Raw genomic sequence first — 11,444 nt, 5'->3', positions numbered from 1 at the left:
TGGAAAAGTAGTATTTATTTGTTAATGAAGGGAGTTTTAGAAAAAAAAAATCCAGGTATAGTTGGTCTAAAGCGGGCTTTTCTACGTCAATATTGTTTTTTTTTTACAGGATTCTGTTCATTATTGTTTTAGATTTTTGATTACGTCTGGGTCCTGAAACCAAACATTTTTGCTGGTTATGCAATATGTAAAGCTATTACTACACATTTGCTAAGAAAATCATTAATACGGGGTGCTGTCATTTCTACTGCTGTCATTTCTAAGCCACTCGTCCGACAGCTACTAAAATTATTCCAGTGACAGCTCATTATATTGTTTACGAGTGTACAAAAGCATTTTGGTGAGAATTTTTCCGAAAAAAAGTTATTCGTGATGATGGAATTCAAGCGTGATAGTGTGATTTCTTTATATTTGGCTGGAAAACCACGAGGGGCTATCGTTGGAGCACTTCAGCATTTAAATGTGAATAAATCTTTTGTGTCTCGTACCATCGCTCGTTACAGTGATACGGGTAGCGTAGACCGCCCACGTTAAGGAAATGGACGGAAGAATATCAACAGCAACATCAGCAGAAACGGTTGGAAAAGTAAAAAAGCGACTTCAGCGAAATCCGCGTCGCAGTGGCCGAAAAAATGGCTCATGAGCTGAATATATCGCAATTTTCCATTCGGCAAATATTGAAAAATGAGCTCGGGGTAAAGCCACTGAAATTCCAAAAAGGAATTGCTTCCTTTGGCCGAATTTTGTTTTCTCCGATCAGAGAAAACATTCATTGTCCAGCAGTTTCTAAATAAACAAAATTATCGTGTTTACTTGCCAAAGAGGAGGTCAGCTGAAAATGTGCACCTTCGGTTGGCCACCAGAACTCAAGCGCCGGTCATGGTGATGGTGTGGGCCGCCATAACAGCCGATGGTCGCTCTCCGCTCGTATTAATCGACCGTGGCATCAGAAAAAATGCCGAATATTATCGCGAAAATATTCTGCAGGGTGTATTAAAGCCTTGGGCCCGCAAAAATTTTTTGGCCGCAGACCTTGGATATTCCAACAGGACTCAGCACGCGCCACCCAAGAATGGTTACAAAAATTGGTTCTGCTCGCTTTATTCCCAGCGCACAATGGCCACAAAAATCTCCGGATACCAATCCATTGGACTATTGTGTCTGGAGTATTTTAGAAAGCAAGATTGGCACCAAAAAAAATACCAAAGTGTCGATAACCTCAAGCAAGCGCTTCGCCGGGAAGGGGCCAAAATACCACGGAGCAACATTCGGGCAGCGTGTGACGGTTTCATTGGCCGTTTGAAGGCCATAATTCGTGCCACTAAAAAATACCGAAGTATCGATCACCTCAAGCAAGCGCTTCGCCGAGAATGGTCCAAAATGCCACAGATCAACCTTTGGGCAGCGTGTAACGGTTTCATTGGCCGTTTGAAGGCCATAATTCGTGCCACTAAAAAAATACCAAAGTGTCGATCACCTCAAGCAAGTGCTTCGCCGGGAATGGGCCAAAATACCGCAGAGCAACATTCGGTCAACGTGTAATGGTTTCATTGGCCGTTTGAAGGCCATAATTAGTGGCAAAGGTGACCAATTCGCAGAAATCTAAACTTTTTCTAAAATTTGGGGATATTTCCGACATTTTTTGCTTTTATTTAAATTTAAAAATTTTTTAAAAATTATGGCGTTTGACTTTGTTGCAGTTTTTTATCTCACCCTGTAGCTGGTGGAAAACATTGCATTTAACCTTCAAACAATCAAGTGTCTCCACATCAACGACATTGGAACAATAAGAAAAAAATAAAAACGAAGAACAAAGCATTAGACGTTCCCACAATTTCTACCTATGATGTATGTTTTTTTAGCCCAAACAATGGACACATTTTCCTCTCACACACTACAGACATATGTATGTTGTTGCACTGCAAAAACCTTCACTTTGGTCAATGTCAAATTTGGTATTTTTCCTACAGAGAAATTTGATGCAAATTAAATTATTTCATCAAAACCTGCCATTAAAAATGGCATGCATGCAACGGTGAGGTCATTGACTCGGGGTGACTCGATAAAAAAAACTCTGAAAACCTTCAGGAGATCTCATAGATTTTTGGGAAAAAAGCAATTGCTGACTACTTTCACAGTTTGTCCCCAGTTGGTAACTCAATATAAAACTATAAAACTGTGAAAACCTTCAGGAGATCCCATCGATTTTTGAAAAAAAAAAAAAACAATTGCTGACTACTTTCACAGTTGATCCCTAGTTGGTGACTCCATATAAAACTGTGAAAACCTTCAGGAGATCCCATCGATTTTTGAAAAAAACAAATTGCTGACTACTTTCACAGTTGGTGGAAGAACACACCTTTAAAAATACGTCCTTCCAATTCCACATTTCTAGCTGATTTCCATTTGTTGCGCTGCTTATTCGTCTTTTGCTTGTGCTGAAGGATGCCAGTGTTTTTAGGAGCTAAAATAAAATTATCAAACAAAAGTCTGCCTTAGGCTCTGAAATACAGAATAAGTAGGTCATAAGTTTCCAAAACTACTATAAGACGACTTAAAGAAAACTATGAATCTAGAAACCTAAGTGGATTTCAATTATCATTTCTATACCATACGTCCTCATAAAGGAGGCTACACTGGCAAGAGTATCTAATGAAAATCTGTTGTAAGAGAGATTCTTCCCTTAAATGTCGCTAACTAATGTAATTTTTTAGAAGAAAGAAGATGTTAACAAATTTAAAGGATTATTTTCAAATAATATATGGCCATCCTTTAAGAAACCTGCCATTTAAAGGATTATTTTCAAAAAATATTTGGCCATCCTTTAAGAAATCCGCCCTTCTTTCCTATTTTTAATCCAAAGCTCCAAAACGCAAATCTTGATGTGATTTGATGATTACCTAGCCATTGACGTACTAGCTATATATATGTAGCTGTGATCTTGATGCCGTCAATGATGATGATGTTGATGATTTCAATCGGTACTTAATTATGTTATAAACATAAATATTAGCCAGAAAAAAAAAAAAAACAGGGCTGGGGATCAACCAAAAACACAATGGATACTTTAAGCTAGACAGCAGTACATTCACATATGTCACACAGTCAATCTCATACCGAACGACTGCCGCAGCTTGTGGGTTGTAAGCATGTGTGCCGGACAATTGGTCGATTTGATGTTAAACATCAACAAATGTAATAACATAAATAAATTTTTGCTAAAAAATATCTTTGAAGTTGAATTGAGATTAAGAGATTGGGATTTGAAATTTTTGTTTTGTTTTTTTTATTTCTTTTTGTAATTTATTATTATTACCTGTTATTTACATAGAAAATGGGATCGTTTGGTTTAGAAAAAGAGGTACAATAAAAGTGATGTTAATTTTAGAAACGATTGGAGTGAATTAATAGAAACTTTAAAATGGCCATAACTCCTCAAATATTGAGTTTTCGGCATTTTTAGCTATTATTTATGATCACTTTTTTAAGAGTGAATTAACAGAAACTTTAAAATGGCCATAACTCCTTAAATATTGGGTTTTCGGCGCTTTTAGCTATTATTTCTGATCACTTTTTAAGAGTGAATTAACAGAACCTTTAAAATGGCCATAACTCCTTAAATATTGGGTGTTCGGCGCTTTTAGCTATTATTTGTGATCACTTTTTCAAGAGTGAATTAATAGAAACTTTAAAATGGTCACAACTCCTTATTGGGTTTTTGGAATTTTAAATACGAGTTTTCGATTGTTGGCGGAAAAATCATAGGAAGAACCCATTAAACAGTAGTCTATCTATTCTTTTAAGCGTTTTCAATTACCGGCAGTTGGGAACATTTATCAAAAACGCATTGTTTTATGAATTTGAAGACAACAAAATCTGTTAAAAGTCACGATGACCCAATATTTGAGTTGTCTCTGTTAGTTGTTATACCCTACACGGACAAGGTGGTCGGGGTATTATGTCTTTGAGCATTTCTTTGTAACAGGCAAAAGGAAATGAGGTAGGCCCATAGTTACTTTTGGTGATCTACATAGAATCACATTCTGAGTCGATTTATACATGTCCGTCTGTCTGTCCATGTATTTTTTGTAAACAAAATACAGGTCGCATTTATTGACCGATCTAGATAAAATTTTGCACAAATCATTTGTTTGATCCAAGGACGAACCCCATTGAAATTTGAGATAATCGGTCAAAATTTAGATATAGCTCCCATATATATCTTCATCCGATTTGCCTTTTATTGTGCACCAAATGTGTAATATTAGTTCAAATGTCCTGACTTTTGGTACATCCGACCAAATTCAGTCTAGAAGCAAGTACATCAAATTTGGTGAAAATCGGTTCAGACATAGCTATAGCTCCCATATATATGTTTCATCCGATTTGATGTTTAAGTCCCTCACATTCGTAATATGCATTCGACAACAATGATATTTGGTACCAGATATCTTATGGAGCTCGGAAATACCTTTGCCAAATTTGATCGAGATCGGTTCAGATTTGGATATAACTCCCATATATATCTTCAAACGAATTCGGATTAATTGTGCCCCAAATGGCCAACATAAGTCCAAAGGTCCTGAATTTTGGTACATCCCAGCGAATTCAGTCTAGAAGCAAGTACATCAAATTGGGTGAACATCGGTGCAGATCTAGCTATAGCTCCCTTATATATGTTTCATTCGATTTGATGTTTAAGTCCCTAACATCCGTAATATGCATTTGACAACATTGATATTTGGTACCAGATGTCAGATACGTCTCAGAAATACCTCTGCCAAATTTTATCAAGATCGGTTCAGATTTGGATATAGCTCCCATATATATCTTCAACCGATTTCGGGTTAATTGTGCACCAAATAGCCAATGTCAGTCCAAATGACCTGAATTTTGCTACATCCGAACAAATTCAGTCTAGAAGTAAGTACATCAAATTTGGTGAAAATCGGTTCAGACATAGCTATAGCTCCCAAATATATGCTTCATCCGATTTGATGTTTAAGTCTCTAACATTCGTAATATGCATTCAACAACAATTATATTTGGTACCAGATATCTTATAGAGCTCGGAAATACCCTTGCAAAATTTTAGCGAGATCGGCTAAGATTTGGATATATCTCCCATATATATCTTCGTCCGATTTGCCTTATATTGTGCCCCAAATGGCCAACATAAGTCCAAAGGTCCTGAATTTTGGTACATCCCACCGAATTCAGTCTAGAAGCAAGTACATCAAATTGGGTGAACATCGGTGCAGATCTAGCTATAGCTCCCTTATATATGTTTCATTCGATTTGATGTTTAAGTCCCTAACATCCGTAATATGCATTTGACAACAATGATATTTGGTACCAGATATCTTATGGAGCTCGGAAATACTTTTGCCAAATTTGATCGAAATATATTAGTTCCCTCTGAAACCAAACTTTAACTGCTCTAAAGCCAAATGTTGATAGGTGCTATAACCTATTTGAAATTAATTATTTTGGTACGGGAACTCTACTAAATATGAATAGCGGTGTAGGGTATCATACAGTCGGCGCCGCCCGACTTTTGACTTTTCCTTTTTGGTTTATTTTGTTTTTTTGCTTTGAAGTATTACCTGATTCAATGACCGCACTTCGTTCACATAACCTCAATTTGTAAAATGGGGGTGCTGGTGGCAGTAATAGTTAAATTTATGTGAGCAAGTATGTATATTAAGAGGTATTTCTATTAAATTTGGTATATTTTGGGGAATGCAAATGTCAGTGGATAATATACGTACATACTACATATGTGCAAAGATCCGAAATAAGCTTAAATATTATTCTATTATATTATTTTTTCAATATAATAAAGAGAAGCAAGGTTTTTGTGGTAAAACAAAAAATCTTGCTGGTTGTGGAACAGATCAATAATGAATACCATCAAAATTACTTCTTATATTTGTAGGTTTAATCCGACTATTAATTTGCAATCGTATTTTCCTACTTCTTTATACCACCCTCCATTAAAGTTATTAACTAATAACCAAAAGATTTTCACATCAATTGTTTTTCAACAAATGTGTTAGCTGTTCATGTTTTAAAAAATGTTGGCTTCTTTTTTGGTTTGTTTATACGACCGGGGTATTTTTTTGATGGTTACCCGATGCCCTTAACTTATTGCCATAGATTTCGAATGAGAAATTTTAACATGTTTTAGGCGTTGCTTGAACTCTCATTGAAACAAAAAAAAAACTATTGCTACTAATACTAAAAATAGCAACAACAATAACAACAATTTGTTTCGCATAATTGTCATACAATAAAATCGTTTGTAACACCACCGCCAGCACTCATCAAAGGTAGTCAAACAAAAATCTGGCGGTGAATTGTTTTTTCGGGAAGATAATTGTATTTGTAGCCAAAAATAATGAAACTAACCGTTTAGTCTATGACTTTTTTTAAAAAGTGTTAATTTTTTTGGGGGGAAATCTCATTTGAAGTGAATAAACAAATATCTGGCTCAAGATGTTTAAATGTAAAACCAAAATCTAATTGAGATAAAGGAATAAAAAACGTTTTTTGCAGCTGGCCGAGGTTCAAATTTGATATGAGTAGGGGTTATCAATATTCAGAATATGTTCGTAATCAATTGCTGTTTTAAGGTCTTAATTTGGGTATTTCTTCTTAACATAACCTCAAAATGAAGACTTGTTAGAAATTTGTTAGACTTTTAAAAATCTAAATAAAGAATTCTTTATTTACATTTTTATATGAAATCTGCAATACATAAATTAAAATATGTTATTCATTTAAAAAAAATAGTCTAACTTTTTTCGGAATTCATTGAATCGCCTGCCAAATGAGACATTTTATATTCAATACTCTAAACCAACACTGAATCATTTTAATTGCATTCTTTAATTATGGGGTTTGTTGTACATGCACCACATTTTCGCTTGTTGTTGCTGTTTTTGTTGTTATTGGATATAATTAAAATAACAATTTAAGTTTAATGTCTTGCAAAATAAACAAATAAATCTAATCAGATCAATTTGAAATGTTCTACTTAAAATTTAGTATGGATGCTTACAAATTGTGAAGTTTTTTTATGGTAAACACTTCTACTTGCCTACGACTGGAGAGAATAATATTGGGTTTCCTTTGGACTTATAGCTAATTGAAATTTCGGCAATGTTTGTAGGGAATTTTAGAGTTTCCTTCCAAAATGCATTATTGGGATAGAAATCAACATCGATTTTTATACTCTCAGATACGAATCAGTAAATATTGGCCAACTGATTCGGAACCTCACCCATAAAGGGTCAACAGCTTGAATAATCCTAATTCAAGGCTGGGGGTATACATCTTCCTTTAACATATACTTATCTAATATTTTGATATGTTTCATTAAATCTATGAGAAAAGTTTTATTATTGTCACCCCGGCAACTTTAACTTAAAACCATGTTAGTTTGAGAATTTTTATTTGTTTTATTAAATTTACTGACATCCAGTAATGGAATCAATTAAATAATTACATTCCCAACTAATTATTTACAATAATTCCTTTAATTTATGATAATTTAAACCACTCCCTGTAATCTATATTTCAATATTGTAACATTAGAGCATAATAACAAATCAAAAACGATTTTCAAAACTTATTGCCCGTAAAAAAATTGAGGTTGATTCATAATTCAGAAACTACTGGCAAAAGCCTAGCTAGCCACTCTCACCTGTTGCAGTGAATTGCTAGCGTTGTACATCCCCCACCATGTCATACCATCCATACAACAATGTTGTTTACTCACCACAAAATAAGATTCTATACACATCGTTGGGTTGCCTTACTGAATGGTCATTGTTCAATGGTGTCTGTCCGGCCCTTAACAAGTGGCTTAGCTAGTAACAGCTATTTGCAAGCTGTTGATGTACAAGCTGCCGCTGCTCAATGAACAATGATTCTTGCTGTATGCTTTTGCGCGCATTGAGTTGTTTGAAGTAAATATTGTGATGATGGCAAACGGAATTGACCGGCTATAAAAGCTATAGACTCTCCAGAGTTAGGTATTAGTAGCTGTTTAGTAGTTTTAGAGTTAATAGCTTTTGTGAATTTGAACGGATTACCACAGTTGCCAATCTCCATTTTTTTAATCAAAGCCAACATGAAGTGTTTTGTAAGTTAATCCCATGCCAGGGATCAAAAGGATAAAAATGCTAAAGTGTATGTGTGTGTGTTTTTCTTTAGATCATTTGCGCTGTTATTGCCTGTTCCCTTGCTGTTTTTGTAAGGGCTGAAGATGATCAGATTGCTGCTGCATCAGAAAATTCTTCGCAAGATCAATTATCGGCATCGGCCAGCAGTTTGAATCCTTATTCGGAAAAACATCAAGGCAAGCGTTACGTAGGTGGTTATAGCGGACTTGGAGGCTATGGTGGTTATGGAGGTCTAGATTCGACAACATTGGGCTATGGCGCTGGTCTTGGGGCCTATAGTGGAGCCCTGGGCGGTGCTGGTTATGGCGGTTATGCCGGCTATGGTGGTTATGGCGGTTATGCTGGTTATAACTCCAGATTGGGATTGGGTAAGTTGTGTTTAATAAATGTTAGATTCATTTCTCTGTCCAGGACAACCTGTTTTCAAGATTCTGTAACTTCTGTAATTGTATTAAAACAAGTAAAAAGCAGCTAAGTTTGGCCGGACCGAACTTTTTATACCCTCCACCATTCGGAAGGAGCTTGACAATTTTCAAAAAAAAAGAAAAAAATCCTCCGAAAAATACCACTCAAACGAAAACTTTTATATGGAAGCTATACAAAGATGTGATGCTGCATAAGTATTTTTTTGTCATAGGCTATAGTAAAGTTTCCGAAATTTACAGTTATGCAATAATATTTTGTGGAAACCTTTCCAGCTTTCATTTCCTTTGAGATATTATTAAGAATAATATCCCCAAGATTTGAATATAACCTCAAAATATTTTCCCCTCCCAAAAAAAAACTTAAATTTTTATGTTTTACCCCTTTTTAGATGGCTATGCTGGTTATCCAGGCTATAGTGGTTACTATCCCGGTGGCAGTTATCCCTATGGCAGCACATACTACAACAGCTATCGTGCTGGTGCCTATCCTTATGGTCGTGGCACTTATGGTTACAACAGCTATCCTTCCAGCTATTATTCCGGCGGTTATGGCAGCAGCATTGTTGGTGGTGGTTTGGGTGCCTTGGGTACACCCGGTTACGTACCACCTGTTGCCGGTGCTGGTTACAATTATGGTCCCGGCATTACCGGTACTGTTTACTAAAAGCAAAACCAAAATGAGAGTCTGACCCTCTCATTGAAGTTCAAATTCAATTTAGAACAAATTCTAAAATAATTTTTTTACGCAAAATAAACTAAAATATGAATATATTAAAAAAATCTAAGGCGTTTTCCTTTTTTTTATTTAATAAATGTTTTTAGAATATGCCACTAAATGGTTTCAATCTTTCCCTCGAAATATTTAAGGGACAAGTCCGCCTATCTATCAATTTATGATGAAAACTGATTCCATTTAATTTGTAAATTCGGAATTTTTGTGGTTGTTAATAATGTAAAAGATATTTCTTAGTCAGAGCTCAAATTCTACGTACACACCCTCGTTTCTTCATTGAAAAAATACCAGAATTCCTTTTTACAATATTTTGGTAATTTATTGCTGCCATATTAACATTGTTTACATATTTCACAATAACATTTTAATATTAAGTTGGAATTAAATACATATATAATTTAAATGAGATTTTTTATTTCTTTATTCTTTATAGTTCGATTAAGTTTAATAATTTGCACTAAATAAAAGGAAATGACATTAAATGTGGGTGGACAGTAGGGGTAGGGGATTGTCATACATTCTCAACCAATAAAGAACATACAAACATATGTAGAACATAGATTGAACTAACAAAAGGGGGCAACATACATGGAATGATAAAGTATATATCAAGTGTTATTTTTTGATAACATACATTTTTAACAAAAAATTGATTTCGAAATAAGAAGAAAAGATGAGGGGGGAAACTAAAATTAATGACTAACACAATTCAAATGAGATAAACTAATGAGTAAATTTGGTTAATTGTACATAAATTTCGGATTAGCTGTTTTTATATGTTTACGTTTCCGCCTTCCACTGTTTAACCTTCCTTCAAAGAGTTACCCCATTCACGGGCAATCATGAAAATTGTATGCTGATTTAGTTTGGGTCCAATCAAAGGATTCATTTGGGCCATGTAACAGCATAACCAAAAAAGCCAGCAACAACAACCCGTTAACATTAATGTGCAGCGTATTAGATTTTGATGTGGCCCCTTTGGCGTCATCATGGGCAAACCAATACCAACTCCAGCCCATACGGCAGTAAAGAATAAAATTGGAAAGAATGAGGCTCCCATTTTGTAGAAATATTATATATTTTAACTTTTTTCAGCAGGAAAACGCCAAGAAATTAATTTTTTCGTTTTTTTCTGTACAATGAAAAACAATGGCAATGACAGCTCACAGAAAATACAGTCTTCTTCTTATTTATGGCAAGTAATCACGGTGGCTTGACGACATTTACAAACAAACAGTGTTGCCACTGTGAAGAGTAACCAGGAAATGAAAATAAAAATGTTTATGGCAAATTTACTGTTGATATGCATTTGCCGTTATATTTAAATTATAAATTTAGAAATAATTTAATGTACTTTATTACTTAATTTATTTTAATTTATTATAAACATTTTACATTTACATTTTTGCCAATGTTCACTACAGACTACACGAAAAAAGTTGTTTAATTTAGGAAATGCATCTTTTTACCAGAAATAAATAACCAAAATGTTTGGTTTCTCTTCTTGCAGAAATTATACAGAAGTTTCATTTTGAGAGTGTAAAGATGAGGGTACATAAGCAGCTTTGATTCATGGCTAGGCATTTTAATGTCAAATTAAAAGGAAAAACGATGGCAGGATTTGAGTGCGACTCTGGCAAAATATGCCAGGCGAAAACTTTTGTACTCTCACCTTAATGCAGTTTTACTCTCTTTTATAAGAAAATAAGTACAAAGACGAAATATCTGCCAAAGCAGAGTCCGTCATAAATAGAAATCAGTACTTTGAACTGTCAAACTAATTTTGGAATTGAAAATTTTGAATGAAAAATTATTTAAATTGGGAAAAACTTTTGAAAACGCGAATTTATTAACCTCCGAATGTCGTCTTATAAAAAACATATAAAAATCTACTTATATTTGATAGAACATTTAAACTCTGAACTTTCAAACCCATTTTAGAATTGAAAATGGTGGATGAAAAATTATTTAAATTGGCAAAAACTGTTGAAAAACGCGAATTATAATAACCTCCGAATGACGTCGTATAAAAAAAACATATAAAAATCTACTTATATTTGATAGAACATTTAAAATTTTTTGACATATTAATGTTCC

At 34.5% G+C, this 11,444-nt stretch overlaps 2 protein-coding genes across 2 annotated transcripts; one reads left to right on the top strand and one right to left on the bottom strand.

The window, feature by feature from the left end:
• Positions 1-7,996: 7,996 nt before the first annotated feature.
• LOC101899235 (prisilkin-39) lies at positions 7,997-9,386 on the top strand. The gene is made up of 3 exons (XM_005183944.4): positions 7,997-8,149; positions 8,221-8,557; positions 9,004-9,386. Exons 1-3 carry the CDS (start codon positions 8,138-8,140, stop codon positions 9,276-9,278), a joined length of 624 nt encoding a protein of 207 aa, XP_005184001.1. The 5' UTR covers positions 7,997-8,137; the 3' UTR covers positions 9,279-9,386.
• Positions 9,387-9,640: 254 nt separating this feature from the next.
• Positions 9,641-10,545, bottom strand: LOC101897052 (V-type proton ATPase subunit e). Its single transcript, XM_005183929.4, has one exon. The coding sequence runs from the start codon at positions 10,405-10,407 to the stop codon at positions 10,150-10,152; it is 258 nt and encodes an 85-aa protein (XP_005183986.1). The 5' UTR covers positions 10,408-10,545; the 3' UTR covers positions 9,641-10,149.
• Positions 10,546-11,444: the final 899 nt, after the last annotated feature.

This window comes from Musca domestica, unplaced genomic scaffold (assembly GCF_030504385.1).
Source record: "Musca domestica strain aabys unplaced genomic scaffold, Musca_domestica.polishedcontigs.V.1.1 236, whole genome shotgun sequence".
In the NCBI taxonomy this organism is placed as follows: domain Eukaryota; kingdom Metazoa; phylum Arthropoda; class Insecta; order Diptera; family Muscidae; genus Musca; species Musca domestica.
Note: the sequence above shows the minus strand (reverse complement) of the source record. Positions and strands in the feature narration are given on the sequence as shown.